Source organism: Heteronotia binoei, chromosome 8, assembly GCF_032191835.1.
Source record: "Heteronotia binoei isolate CCM8104 ecotype False Entrance Well chromosome 8, APGP_CSIRO_Hbin_v1, whole genome shotgun sequence".
In the NCBI taxonomy this organism is placed as follows: Eukaryota; Metazoa; Chordata; class Lepidosauria; order Squamata; family Gekkonidae; genus Heteronotia; species Heteronotia binoei.
This window is the reverse complement of record NC_083230.1, coordinates 59,695,097-59,711,077: the sequence shown is the minus strand read 5'-3', so window position 1 is coordinate 59,711,077 and position 15,981 is coordinate 59,695,097. Positions and strand designations below refer to the sequence as shown.

Sequence of the window (15,981 nt, the reverse complement as noted above, 5' to 3'; positions counted from 1 at the left end):
GAAAGGTGGATAAAGAAGAATGATGGGATTGGCATTTAAAACAGTGATTGAACAGCTTTGGACATGACAGAAAAGAAGAAGAAGAAGAAGAAGAAGAAGAAGAAGAAGAAGAAGAAGAAGAAGAAGAAGAAGAAGAAGAAGAAGAAGAAGATGATGATGATATTGGATTTATATCCCGCCCTCCACTCCGAAGAGTCTCAGAGCGGCTCACAATCTCCTTTACCTTCCTCCCCCACAACAGACACCCTGTGAGGTGGGTGGGGCTAGAGAGGGCTCTCACAGCAGCTGCCCTTTCAAGGACAACCTCTGCCAGAGCTATGGCTGACCCAAGGCCATTCCAGCAGGTGCAAGTGGAGGAGTGGGGAATCAAACCTGGTTCTCCCAGATAAGAGTCCGCACACTTAACCACTACACCAAACTGGCTCTCCGGACCACCAGCAAGTGACACATGGTCACTTTGCATTCTCAGAGTTCGTTATAGTGTCTGACTGGGAACAAGGCTTTTGCAGGTTGCAAAGGTGACCATTTGTAAATCTGATCCTTATTCATCTTGAATTGTGACATCTAACCATCAAGAATTAGAGATATTTCAGTAGTAAATAGCCTCCATGCATAATTAATGAAGGGGCATGGCTAGTGACGTCACATTCAGTGACATCACCAGAAACTGCGTCATCAGGGTCATGACCCCAATGACGTCACCCAGGTCATGACCCCAATGACGTCACCCAGGTCATGACCCCGGAGTCACGTGACTGGAAACTGCGTCAAATGGAGGAAGAAAGTGACCTATTTTTGGGGCGCCACCATGATATAGGCACCCTGGAGGTGTCCTGTCTAGCCCCACCCCCATGTGACTTAGCTCTGCCAATCACCATCTATGCCCAATCATGATGTAGCTACCCCGCATATTTAATTAATTAAGCACCTCCTCCACCCTGCTGTGATGTAGCTACACTGCATATTTAATTAATTAAGCACCTCCTCCAGGAAATGACCTTACTGACTCACACCGTGTGGCATAGCCAGGCCAATCAGCATCTACGTCCACCCCACTGTGACGTAGCAACCCTGCATATTAATTGAGCAGGCCGGAAATCACATGTGTAGCCCCTTCCCCTGCCCCCTTCTGCAGCACCACCCACTGCAGCATCATTGAACTTCTGCCTGTGGCACCCCACCCCGGAAAATGGGGGCCGCCACTGAGAAGTCATGAGTAGGTCCGTGTGACCTCTCTAACAACACGCCCAGTCACCCCTGGCCAATAGCAAATGGGCTAGGGCCCACCCCCCACCAGGTTATTTTAGGAAAGAAGCCATTTGTGCTTGAACACACGTGCGCAGGCTCTTGCTGAGAACATGGAAACTCCAGCCAGACCTTTGGTAGTTTCCAGCCTTCCCTGAATTAACAGGGCGTGGCTGTTGTACAGAGAGCTTGGGTTTTCAGATGACCAGGAGATATTATTATTGGATGTTGCCACCTTTGAAAAAGATTTAAAGGTAAATATAGGAGTGATATTGAATGGTGGTAAAGGTTGGAAAATTTTAGAACAGGGCCTCCTGTATACCAGACAACCCATTTTGTTTTGAATCATGAGAATCATTATTATGGAATAATTAATTTGAAAGGGTTTTATGGCCAGAAAAATTATTGTCAGGTGTGTGGTAATGTTTATAACCATTCACATATGTGCAAATACAGCTGTCACATGTGCTTGTACCCCAAAGTAGTCGTCAGCAGGAGGTATAATGCAATAACTGCAAAGTATATTGTAAATCCCAGATCTGCTTTGAAAAACACAGGGATCTGCCAGACATCTGCAAAACCAAAATATATTGTAAAACATGCCAATCCTATGCTCCAAAGAAACACACATGTCGTGTTTGCTGGTGTAAGCAATGCAAAGAGCCTGTTGGGGATATAAATAGCCACCGCTGTTTCATGCCTCCTCTTAAAAAGGTTGAAATTGGCAACAATTATATTTTTTACGATTTCGAATGTATGCAAGAGACCAGCATACATATTCCAAATTATATCTATGCAATGGGGCTAGAGGAAAGTGATACCTGGGAATTCAAAGGAGAGGGCTTTGTGTCAAGCTTTGTTAAAAAATTCATCAACAAGAAATTCAAGAATTATAACTTTCTAACGCATAATGCAAAGGGGTATGATAATTACTTTATCATTAGGCAATTATTAGTAGAAAAGATGGAAGTCGACCTGCTTACGCAAGGGGGAAAGCTCATGTGCATCATGGTTAAGAAGCTAGGCATCAGATTTCTGTATAGCTTAAACTTCTTGCCAATGAAGCTAGCCAAATTGCCACAGGCCATGGGCTTCTCTGGATGTAAGGGGTTCTTCCCCCATTACTTTAACACAACTGCTAATTGGGAGTATGTTGGGCCAATGCCTAGGAAGGAGGATTATGGGGTTGATAACATGATGAAGGGCGAGAAAGCAGAGTTTCTTTCCTGGTACATGAAGAACAAAAGCAATGAATTTAACCTATAAAAAGATCTGGCTTATTATTGTCAACAGGATGTTAACATCCTGAGAAAGGCTTGTCTCTTGTACTGGGAGGAAATTATATCCATGTCAGGAATTGCCCCCTTTAACCACATATCTCTCGCTGGGGTGTGCATGGCAATGTATAGGCACATGTTTTTGAAACCTGATACAATTGCCCTCCTGCCACATGACCATTACCACAGGCAAGAAAAGCGTTTTTCAATCTCATCCATACAGTGGCTAATGTATATTGAGCACAAGGAGGGTCTCCGGATACAGCACGCCCTGAAAGGTGGTGAGCTAAAAGTAGGAAATTATTTTCTTGATAGTTATGCGATGGTTGGGGGGTGGCCAACAGTCTTTGAATCAATGGGTGCTTTTTCCATGGTTGTCCCACATCCTACAGCCCCAGTGATAGAAACCTGCTGACAGATTCATCCTTTGCTGACTTACACTATAGAACCCTGAGGAAAGAAAGTTACTTGAAAAGCCAGGGGTATGCTGTTAGGTCCATAGGGGAATATGAGTGTAGGGAGATGGTGACAGCTGATAGGGAGCTTGGAGGCTTTCTGAGAAGAAATTTCCATCTCTGCTGCTCCCCAGAGATGCTTTATTTAAGGGCAGAACAATTGCCCATTTGCCTCTACTACAATGCTGAAACTGGTGAAAAAATACATTACTATGATTTCACCAGCCTGTACCCTTTTGTCAACAAGACAAAGAAATATCCAATTGGACACCCCCAAATTATTTATAAGGACTTTGCCCCAGTATCTTTATATTTTGGTCTGGTCAAACTGAAGGTGTTGCCACCTCAAGGTCTCTTTTTCCCTGTATTACCCTACAAGGTGGGAGGCAAACTTCTGTTCCCCCTCTGTCGCACATGTGCAGAGACTAAGCAACAAGAGCGTTGTATGCATTCTTCACTGGAAAGAGTGCTAGAAGGCGTGTGGTGCACAGTGGAACTGATGAAGGCCCTCGAGAAGGGGTATCAGATCATGTCTATTAGCGAGGTGTGGCATTTTGAGGATAGCTCTGAAGACCTGTTTTCTGAATACATTAAAGTGCACCTCCGCCAAAAATAGGAGTCTTCTGGCTATCCTAGCTGGTGTACAGATGAGGGGAAAAGGGCCAAATACATACAGGATTACCTAGAGAAAGAGGGTGTTCAGTTGTGTCCTGAACACATAGCTGTCAATCCTGCAGAGAGGCAGATTGCAAAAATATTTTTAAATTCCTTGTGGGGCAAGTTTGGACAGCGTTCAAACTTGGTAAACACTACCATAGTGAGGGATGATACCAAGCTTATAGAATTTGCCTTTTCTCCAGTATATGATGTGTCAGGGTTTGACATAATTGACGATGAAACAGCAAGTGTGTCCTGGAAACACGCAAAAGATAGTTACCTTAGCTGGCAACACGAATGTTCTGATTGCATGTTTTACAGCATCCTATGCACAGTTAGAATTGTATGAAATTTTAGACAGGCTGCAGGACCGCGTCATTTACCATGACACCAATTCAGTCATTTTTGTCAGTAGGGAGGGGGATTTTATTCTGGCTCTTGGAGATTATTTAGGTGATCTGACATTGGAACTCCCACCAGCTGAACATATCACAGAGTTCACGTCAGCAGGTCCTAAAATCTATGGTTACAAATTGCCAGGTGGAAAAGTATGCATGGAAGCCAAAGGCATCACCCTCAATGTTTCTAAAAGTGAAAAAATTAACTTTAATACCTTGAAGGACCTGGTCTTAGATTACACTGCTGAGCAGACATCTAAAGAGATCAGAGTCCAGCGACCCTCCATCATAAGGAAAAAGAATCAGTGGTTTATTGAGACGGGGCCACTTAAGAAAACCCTCAAAGTTGTTTATGATAAGAGGGTCCTTGTGGACAAATACAGAACATTGCCATATGGTTTTTAAAATGGATGTAAGGTAGAAACATCCATTTTCTGCAGTACTGGCAGGGCTTAGCAATTGTGGCAAGAGCGTCTTTGTAAAAAGTATTTTGGACAATGCTCAACATGTGCTTTCTGTATCACCTGATAACGTCATGTGGTTTTACAGCTGTTGGCAGAATCTGTATGATAAAATCCTCTGTAAATTCACATCTGTAAAGTTTGTTGAAGGGCTGCCTGAAACCCTAAATGATGATCAACTGCTCCCCGCTAATAAATTAAGTCTGATTATAGTGGATGATCTGATGGACTCTGCTTGTCAAAACCCTGAAATTGAGAGAGCCTTCAAGAAATACATGCATCATCGGAATCTGAGCATTATATATATATTACTGAGAATATTTTCTTTTGTGGAAAAAGCACCAGAACCATAAGTTTAAATACAAAATACACGGTTCCGTTTAAAAACTCCAGGGACAAATTACAGATTTCCACTCTGGCCCACCATATATACCTGAAGAAGTCCCAATTCTTTCTGGAGGCCTTTGAGGATGCAACACAAAAACCTTATGGGTATATGCTGGTGGATTTAAATGCGTGCATGCCAGATTCATTGAGGTTAAGAACGGGGCTTTTCCCGCCCCAGTGGCCTGCTGCGTTTGTCTTAAAAACAAAACAAGCTCCCAGTGGGCACAAAAGGAAACGGACAGTACGCTAAACAGTCTGTCACCTCTGAATCCTCCAAAGGGTCAACATGTCCAGCCATATAAAGAGGAATCTGCCCCTCCTAAAACTACGTATCAAGATACCTCGCAACAAAAGAAAGCCATTCTATGCTCAGCTTCAGATGATCTGGTTGCAGCTATCTCAGAAATCGCACTCAGTACTTTAAAAGGGAACATTCCTCTTTCACCACAGCAGGTGTGCGTGTTGAGGAAAAGGCGACATTTCATTAAAAACTGACTAACAAGAGAGTACCACTGAAAAAGAAGAAACAGCTGGTGAAACAGTCTGGAGGATTTATAGGGCCTCTGTTAAGCTTTGCTATTCCTCTCTTAACTGGCCTTTTAATAAGCAGGTGATGGAATATGCAGAAAAAATTTACTTGGATCCTAGCCATCAGCTGGAACAATTAAGGAACCCCCCTCCCTTTAAGGAGGAGAACATCAGAGCTAATGCAATGCATTCCCTAGATACTGAAATGAAGGGTGTTCTCCGAAGGCAAGATTTAACAGAGTTTCATAAAGTAAGCCTATTTGAAACTCTGCTTCAAAAATATTTAGCTCATGTGAAGCAGGGGGAAACTGAAAAATCTAAACTGAACCTGTTTCTGCCTCAGCCAGATACACACTCTGGAGAAACCAATATGAGTTCTGATGTGGTCTTCCAAGAAATAATAAACAGCTTGCCTGACAGATTTAAGAACCGTGTAAAAATGCTGTTAAACAAAATGAAGCAGAACAAAATTATTTCTTCTTGGGGTGGCAATGGAACCTTTGTATATTAAGGTGAAAATATAAAGGGATCTCATCTTATGGATTTGGTGATCTGCCTAGCCATCGCAAGCCTAAAGGTTGGGATGTTTTCATGAAGGCTATGACTGAACAAAACGTTCCATCTTCTGTTGTGGGCAACACGGCTAATCGCCATGCTTTGGAATACCTAAAGAACCCCGCCTCCATTCCAGAGACACCACAGCTGTCTCGCAGAGCATCTAAAAACACAAAGCTGTCACATCCCCTGGCTGGATAACCTTGTAATCATATAAATAAATGTTATTAATTAAAAGAAATTTTGTTTGGTTAGTTTTTTTTAAAAAAAATGAACAGACAAAAGGTCATGTTTTAAGCCCACAAGGGGGGATTTATTGAAATACAATGTTGTTGTTGTGGAATTCACTGCAAGATACAGGCCTGGGGTTGCACAAAGCAGTTTAGAGCATGTCTGGGCATGCCCTTCTTTTTTACAAATTGCTCCACCATTTGGTCATTCTGTGCTAAATCATCAGAGTACAGCTCTTGAATCTACTTAAAAGAAAGTCCTTTACTGTGCAACTGTGGAAAAAATATGCAGTGATATCCACAGACCACAGAGTCAGATGCCTGTAGTTGCCTTGGTTGGAATGCAGTCTCATTGGCATTTTTTCTCAAAAATCTCACAATGGATTTAGGAAATAAAACCTGCTAGGCGCATGTCCATATGAATCAAAGAACTCGCCACACCCATCTTCTGTCAAGTATATGGCAAGCCAATGTTCTCCAGGGAGGTCATGTGGGTGGGTATTTACAACTAGTCCTGCTGGTCTTTGATCCACTCTCTGTTTGGGGAGCCAGTCGCTTGGATACACTCCCAAGAAAGTCTTTTTGGTGTAAGGGTTAGTATATAACAGTTGTTAACTGCAGAATGTCCATGTTACATATAGTCAAACAAAACATTTCGCCTGTGGTTTATCTCTATAACGTTGTCAAAAACACCATAGACAAGCATGTTGACAGTGTGAGGCAATGCTCTAGCAAATCGCACTTCAGCCCGCAGGTTCCCAGTTTTAATCAAGGAATAGTGGTCTGCACATTCTTGATCTGGGGAAAGATCAAATGCAAATAGCGTGTAGCCCTGTGCAAACTCCTTGCGGTTTACTAACAAAGATCTGTCTTTCATATCCTTTCCAGCGGCCTGAACCAGCTACATGTATTCCCTCATGCAGTTTCCACCTTCAAAGTCCGGCTGCAGTGGTTTTGTGGGTACCTGTTCTCCATCCAAGTAGAGACAAAGAAATTGATGTCATAATGCTTAAAGTTAAATGGGTTTTTATTATGGGCCCTGCTGAAGGACTCGTTATCCACCAGTCCAATAACCAGCAGCTTGAGTAATTGCCCCCAAAACAAATTCTCTTGGTTGCTGACACGACTTCCTGCAGTGATGCTAAACACTTTGGTGCCCACACGGTCCACAGGATATTTGGCATTAGCTGTGAAAAGCACCTCTGTGTGGCCTAAATGGACACCCGGGGCTACTCTGACTTTCTTGACTAAAAGGGAAACAGACAAGATGTTTAATTTGCAACCCCTGTTTAAATCATCCACCATGAGGCAAAAAGCATCTTTACTGCGTGTCAGTTTAATTTTGACATCCACGCCATTTAAGAGCAGTTTTTCTTGGGAAAACGTCACTGTGAAGCTGACCCAGCAAATTTGTTTTTCTGCTTTCAGCTGCTAGAGCTGCTCTTTTAACAAAACCCTTGTTGTCTCCATGCAGGGCAGTTGATTCATGTTGAGCAGCTGTATCTTTGTAAAACAGACCTGCAGAGAACTGAGTGTTCAGAGAATCATTGCTGTAATTCAGTACAGCTTCTATAAACCCTCCGTATGGATATGCGTTATGTGACTGCGTGATGAGCCTGTCTCCCAGAGTCACATCCAGCTGCCTAAGGATGGACGTGATAGGGTAATTCACCAGACTAACCCTTGCATTTCTGTCAAGATCTGTCTCATCTTATTTCACGATTTTGCAGCACAGGTAAAGCAGAGTATTATTTAAATCCATATAATCATCTCCATTTCCAGCGATGAAAAAGTCAAGTGGCGCTGATTCTGACAAAGCAGCCAGGGGAGGAACTTCAATATATAGACATCTCTCAATGCTGGTTTGCATAGGGGCTATTTGGAATAGGTCCAGTTCAGATTTGGTGCATTCTTCCGACCCGCTGTTAATAAACGTCATTGCTGTTTAAAATATATCTCGGGGGCTCGGGAGACGTCTTCCTGCCCTTCTCTTGGCCTTCTGCTTCTGAGGGACCTTGTACTTCACAGCTTTTCTTTTAAAGGGGCACGGTGAGCCAATTAGTTGTGCCCGTGATGCCTTTCTTTTAACTCCGCGCTGTCTTTTAAGGGACATGAGGCCTGAGCTCTTTTGTGGCATACGGGGACTCACTTTATTTAGAACAGCGCCAGAAATGTGACCTACTACATCTTTGGCTATATTTCTGGCGGCGGTTCTCACATGGGGCTTCATGAGTTCAAACCCCCTTCTCAAAAGAGGGACAGCTTTTCTGAAAAGGCGCTGGAAAATTCCACCTACCCCAGCCCCATACATCATTAGGGCACCATGGTAACCAGGAAAAGCATAGCCAGCTTGGTTCTTGTAGTAATTCCTATAGAGGTTAGAATTCCCATAGCTTTTTAAGATAACCATCTTTGTGTGCTTAACAGCCCAGGCTTTTCCGTGGATGAAAGTGAAGCTTCACGATCACCTTACCAAACTGGAATGGCACGTTCTTGTTCTGGTCCATCTTTATTTCAATAGTGATGGTGTCTATGTGGTGCTTATTCACAGGAATATAGTGTGGCTTGTCATAGATATTATTGATAGTCGCCAGTCTCCCCTTCCACAGTGATACAATGCAGTAGTGGAACACATGCATCACCCACAATTTGGTGATCCACAATGTCTGTGTAAATGTACAAAGTGTTGAACCCCCCCCCCCCGTGATGTCTGCTGTAAAGTTTATATTTTGGATTGCCTTATCTGGGTGTGCCCCTAAAAGGTGAGCCAATTCTTTAGAAGCTGAAAAGGTATAAGTAGATGATGCACTTAGACTAATCTTCCTATACAGCGGGTCATAGTCTATGCTCAGTTCAGGAGGGAAAACTGTGACTGTATGGTGTTGTTCAGTTTCACCACCAGGTCAAGAATGCTTTTATAATAGCCGCTACTGAATCTGCATTTCCATTGTTTCTCCTTGGTAGTGATTACAATGGTGAAATCTTTGGTGAGGGTCTTTCAGCTGTGAGGATACTATATTTCCACAAGCCCAACCTCCCAGGCCCCTGGAAGGTCCAGTAACCGTGCTAGATGGGTGGTAAAGGCCGCTGTAGTGTTCTGCGGAAAAACACTTGTGCAAGCATTGCTAGGGAGCGCAATAAAGAAGCCGCTGTCAGCCATTTTTTCTTCTATATAGGATCACAGAGTTGAGAAGCAGGAACCCAGCTGTTAAATTTATCAGGCCACCCTAGCCACTTCACTAGATGTTGTTTTCTCTTCCTCCTGCCTTTGGAGGCTAAGATTTTCTCAATTCAATACACTCTGTCTGCTTTACTCTTAACTTTTTGTAACTCTTCAGGACAGAATGAGCCTAAGACGGGGTCTCTGGCATAATCTTTGAGCAAGTACACAGGCCTCATGCCTCTACAGATGACCTGTTCTACTATAAATAGTTCATCTGTGAAATTTTGTTCATATTCTTTTACAAAAACTCCTTTGCTTTTAGACACACGCACATTATCTCCTTTTCTAATGAAAGGCCTCTCTACATTTGCCCCAACACAGTCTCCATAAAGTGTTTTCCACACGGTATGAGTGTTGGTGTGGTTTACATCTGCAGGACAGGCTCTGATTGTCCTGTGAAAGCTGTGGTTGTAACTTTTAATAAGCAGCGGCAGCACGTCAATATATCTGAAGGTGCTGTTGGTAGTAAAATACCTCCACATTTTTGTTTTTAATGTTTGATTGAAGCGCTCCACAATAGCTGCTTTGACTTCATTATGGGTGTAAAAGTGGTGGACTCCGTGTTGCTTTAACTCGCTGGTTACAGACTGGTTTAGAAACTCTTTACCTGCATCAGTCTGAAGCTTGGCAGGTATTCTACCTTGTTTGAAAATTTCCTTAAGGACTTTCGACACCCTCCCTCTGTCTTGTCTTTTAAGGCCAAAGCCCAGGCATATTTAGACAATATGTCAAGAACTGTTAAAATGTACTTGTAGCCATCATTATTTTTGGAAAATTTCTGCATATCAACTAAATCCACCTGCCACTGGGCATCGAGACCAGAAACCATGGTCTTGTTTCTCTTAAAGCGGACGCAGTTGCTTATGCAATGTGTAAGCATCTTGCTCTGAAAGCCAGTTAGTAACATGATTTTGAGTGAGAGCTTTACACTGCTTTTTGGCTGCCTGGAAGAGAGGCCTCACCCCGCCAAAGCTCCCTGCTTCTCCGGGTGTATAATACATGTGCCTTAAGGCCTCCTCTTCATCAACTGCTCCCATAATCGCCGGCTTAACTCAGAAATGATCACACAAGGTTATAAAACAAATGTCTTTATTGTAACAGAACTACCTCTTCCACTTATTATTCATTTTATTCTTCTTTTTCTTGTCGCACTGGGTAACTTTGGTACAGAAACACAACACACATGATAGATTCACGTCAACAGGGTTACCGATGTGAAGATTACTGAAAGTCTGGATAAAATTCTCATCAAGCTGTCAAAATAAAATAAAAAGAACAGCTCACCTGTCTTCATTATACACCCATTCACAAACACTGCTTTACCTGATTACCTGTGAGTCTGACATCGTGTTCTCTTGTTCCGTGGATTCATCTAAAACCTCTTCATTTTCACCCCCCTGTGGAGTTTCATCATCATCTTCAAAGGTAAATACACCACAGCGAGTTGGGCATTCCCAAGTCCATCCCATCTTCAGGGCGGCTGGAAAGTGCTGTCCACACATCATGCTGGCTTCTCCATGCAGGCATCATTGTGTTTTCTGTTCTGCCATTTACCTCTGGAGTTGTGGAGTGCTCGGGCATCTCTGCAGCCTCACTAGAGACCAGGCAAGTACAGCGCATAGGGACAACTCCACCAAAGTACACAGTAGATGCAGAAGGGATGTCAAATACCAGCTGCCTGCCAGGAGCACCGATGTTGTTGAAGCTAGGCCTCCCCAATGGCGGTGGTGTGGTGAATACCTTGGACCTGGCCAGAGTTTCCATGTTCTCAGCAAGAGCCTGGGCACGTGTGTTCAAGCACAAATGGCATCTTTCCTAAAATAACCTGGTGGGGTGGGCCCCAGCCCATTTGCTATTGGCCAGGAGTGACTGGGCGTGTTGTTAGAGGGATCACACAGACCTACTCAGGCTTTCTCAGTGGCAGCCCCCATTTTCCGGGTTGGGGTGCTACAGGCGGAAGTTCAATGAGGTTGCAGTGGGTGGCCACACCCCCTTCATTAATTATGCATGGGGGCTATTTACTACTTATTTCTGACCAATGTTCTCAGCATCTCCTTGGTGTTTTAAGTTACAGAGCTTCTTGAAGGAATTCAAGAATGGCCACTATGTTAGGATTCTTGTGCCTTGACCAGCATTACTGAGAGCTATTACTATGTTATTGTTTATTATTTATTGAATTGAAGTTTTGACTGCCCTTCCCAAAGCCAGGCTCAGCTAAATAACAGTTATAACAAATAAAATTGAGTAAAGAACATTAAAAACATTACAATCCCCTAAAGGACAAAATGGTGTCTGATCCTATCGCATAGAAGGAGTGAAGCTAAAGTGGAAGTGGGCGTGCCAAGATGGAATTGTCACTGCCCTCAACCATATGTGTGGCGAATCATCTCTGCCTTACAGGCCCTGCGGAACAGTAATAAGTACTGCAGGGCCTGGATGGAATTTGTTAGAATTCCACCTGGTGGTGGCCAGGGCAGAGAAGGCCCTGGCCGAGGACAGACGGATAACTCTAGGGCAAGGGACCACCAGCAGATGTTGATCACCAGAGTGCAAAGCTATCTTGGGGGCACACCAGGAGAGGCAGTCCCAAAGATAAGCGAGTCCCTGACCACTAAGGGCCTTAAAGGTCAATACCAGAACCTTGGATCTGATCCAGTACTCCACTAGGAGCCAATATAGTTCATTTAGCACAAGGGAGATGTGAGCTGTGCATGGGGTTCCCATGAAAACTTGGGCCACTGATTTCTGCACTAGAATTTCTGAATCAGTCTCAAGGACAGGACAGCATAGAGTGAGTTACATTAATCCAGCCTGGAGGTGACCATTGCATGCATTATAGTGGCTAGGTTGTGGCAAGACAAACAGTGGCAAGCTGCCTGACTTGGCAGAGTTGGCAAAAAGCCAGTCTGGTAACACTGGAAACCTGGGACTCCATTGTCAAAGAGGCATCACCTCCAGACTCCAAATGGAAAGTGCCAGTTTCAATGGCACACTGTCCAGAGCCAAGAAGTTGGAGTCCTGTATTTGTCTCTCCCTAACTCAGCCACAGAACCTCCATCTTAGAAGTGTTCAGTCTCAACTGGCTTCTGCTTTAGCCATCCCACCACAGCCTCCAGTTCCTCAGACAAATCAGCTGGGACAGTGTCTGGCCACCTGCTCAACAACAGATAAATCTGGGTGTCATCAGCACATTGATGGCAACCCAGCCTGAAACTGGACACATGTAGATGTTAAATAAGATATAATAGCTCCCTGAGGCACACCACATATCAGTGAGTTCCTAGGGGACATTCTCTTTCCCAGCACACCCCCTGTCCCCAACCCTGGAGAAATGAGGAGCGCCATTTCAGGACAGTCCCACAAACTCCTATGTCAGTGAGGCAATGGGTCAAATGATCGTGGTCGACTGCATTGAATGTAGCTGTGAGAACAAGCAACAATAGTAGCACCAACCCACCCCAATCTAGATGTCTGTGAATCAAATATGAGAGGGCAACCAGAGTACACTCTGTCCCATGGCCAGGGCAGAAGCTGGACTGGAATGGATCCAGTGCCAATGTGTCATCTAGGAAACTCTGGAGCTGTTCAGCAACCAATCTCTCAATTACCTTACCAAGGACTGGTAAGTTCACAACATGGAGGTAATTGGAAGAACCCTGAGAATCCAAAGTTATTTTTTTCAAGAGGCCATCTCTTTCAGGTTCTCTAAAAAGATCTCTAAGGACAGCTTATGTCCACCAGAGGGACCCATTCCCCATTCCATTAGTGACAATTTGCATGAAACTGAGACTGCATCCACACATCATTGGATATTGTTCTATAGCAATCATTTTTCTGATGACTAGAATACCAACTTTTTGTCTATGACTGTAATGGTTTGGGGAGTTTTTAACATCCTCAGTAATTTTTCAAGCAAATAGTATTTTTTTTATAAACTTTGTATTTATTGTAGTTTTACCAGTTGCAATCAGATAATAAATAAATAGCTCTGTGTGGTCCCTGAGTGGAGTTTTTGATCTTCATAGTAAAAGCTCATTTGGCTATTACAATTAATTTTCTTTCTTTCTCTTCAATCTGCCCATTGGATCTTGATTTGGCAACTCCATGGCTAAGTGGCCAATAATGTCCATGTGGGTCAGTTCCATCATTATCTATGTCTTGTCCCAGCTTATGTTGGCCAGTCAGTGTCATGCATGCACACAATTTTGCAAGAAAAAGCTGAAAACTCCACTATCACTCTCAAGATCTGCTGGAAACTGAGCACATCCCGTTACTTCCTGAGACTACAGCCAATACTAGATCCAGGATTTTTTGAGCTACAACGCACCAGAGCACCATTCCAACTGGGTTGGCCAGGGCTCTGGCTCAGCAGCAGCATCTCCAGAGCAGTGTCAGCAGCTGGCAGGATTAGTAAAAGTGCACCACAATGCCTGCTGTGCTCTGGCTTGGGCAGGCTCTGGCCCCAGCTTGCCCTGCTGCTGCTCAGTCTGCTGGGGGGGGGGCTGGTGGCCCCCAGGGCTGAGTGCGCCTTCCTGCCTCTGCCACCTGGCCTGGCCTGCCAGGACTCAGCAGCAGCCACTTGGCTTTCGATGCACAATGTTGGCAGAATTTTTTTTAGTGTGGCTCTAAAGGGAGGGCAAAAAGATTACAGCGGCTGGCAAGGGTTACAATTGGTACAGTTGTTGAGCAGGCAGAACCAGCCTGTTTGCTCCTATCTCCCCTGCAACCCTCCACCTAGCCCCGGCCATGTCATTACTTCTGTTGGTATTGGATTTCCTAGCCGGACCTGGCTCCTTTGGGGCTGCCAGCTGAGACCAGAAGGACTTCATGGGGCAGGTAGTGGAGATGGGTGAGATGAAACTGTGGATGAAGAAGATCATCACTGAAGGTGGGTGTGGGTGGCTTGGGGGAAGTGTTGTAACCACAGGCACCCTCTCAAGATCCTGGTCCCCCCCACCAGTTTGATTTTTTTGCCGCCACAGGCAAAGGGCAGAAAAGCAGTAAGGAAACCTTTACCTGCTGGAGACATCTGGGGTGGGGAAGGAGGTACTATCACCTGCTAAATTTGGTGACTTCACAAGCTGCAGTTGACCTGACCAGCAGTGAGGTAGAAAGGTGGCTAAGCCTTTATTTAACATATTTCTTTCCCTCCCCCCCACCCCACTACTGTAAAAGTGACTGTAAATGTGCAATTCAGTGGATTTTAACTCAGTTGGACTGGAGTAATTCTGTGTAGGAGTGTACCATCAAGTCCCATGACTTAATCTTCACTACCAGTTTAATTGTATGCTTGTGTTGAGGGGGGATAAATTGGCTAGATCTTGGAGATGCATCTGCTAAACTGAACATGGCCCATGGTAATATTTAAGCTTTAATAGAAAGCTAATTAAGACTGTGCATTTGACCATTACAATCTTATTATGTATTCTGTTGTCTATCCTGCCTTTCCTTTGATTAGTAAAAGGAACTGGGTATGATACTTCATCCATTTTATTTTCACAAGCAAGAAAAGGAGGAGAGCAACTGCGCTAAACCACTGAACTTAATCATTGTGGATTTGAATCTGGGTCTCAGCAGTGCAATGCTCTAATCATAATTGACTACAGTCACTTGGCAACTGTTACAACTAGTGTTACTTTTAAAATAAATATAATATTATTTATAGTGTAGAAACCTTTTTTAAAAAATAATATTTTATTGGTTTTGACAACACAAAAGGTAAACAGCGAAATAAGAAGCAAAAAACATTTCAGGGAAGAATTTTAACAATTGTGTTGGAAACTGCTTTAAAGCTAGCGTATGTGTGGTACTGCTAGAGTGACTATGGTATCTTTATTCTCTCTAGCACTTCCAGCATCAATCACCAGAAATTCTATGAGGTGGGTGTATCTGGATGACTGCACTTCTGGTGATATCAGGGGGTGTGGCCTAAAATGCTAATGAATTCCTGCTGGGTTTTTTCTACAAAAAACCCTGACTAGACCTGACCTGTTACAAAACATAGCAGGTAATTTGGTCCTAAAAATGCCTTCCTCAACTTCATTTCCTACAGACACTTGCACCCCTTCTAGATTGCAATATACTGTTCATGAGGTGCCTTTGAAAACAAATTTGAATCTTCAGCTAATCATCTTGATCATGTCTATCACTTTTATAGCAGCTGCCCTAACTACGAGTTTGCATCCAGGCTCAGCTTTCATAGCACGGTACCCACAAACCTGATCACTGCTCTCCATATATGCCCACAAGAGTATGGAGATCAAGCTAACAAGTTTTGCAGGTAGGGTTGTCAACAGGCATGGTGAAAAATGCCCTGTACACAGTGCTACTAGTGTAGTAATGACATTCTCCTTACCTGAAGTTTTGATGGGGTCAGAGTAGTCTGAATCTGTATATTGGCCTTTGATATTTGTAGCTCTGAACTTAAATCTGTAAAAATAAATAGAAACTGCCATAGAGATCCAGACTGATGATCCACCAAGCACAGTATACATTCTATATCTAGCAATGTACAGAATTCAATAATAACATAAGGACATCTGCCTACAAGTTATGAGTATCTGCA

At 43.7% G+C, this 15,981-nt stretch overlaps 1 protein-coding gene across 1 annotated transcript in view; it reads right to left on the bottom strand.

The window, feature by feature from the left end:
• The window catches only part of PTPRQ (protein tyrosine phosphatase receptor type Q), a 213,067-nt gene that overhangs the window by 52,800 nt on the left and 144,286 nt on the right, over window positions 1-15,981 (bottom strand). Inside the window, exon 36 of the mRNA XM_060244417.1 lies at window positions 15,772-15,845. Coding sequence (XP_060100400.1) covers window positions 15,772-15,845 — 74 coding nt within the window. The remainder of the gene's footprint in view (window positions 1-15,771; window positions 15,846-15,981) is intronic.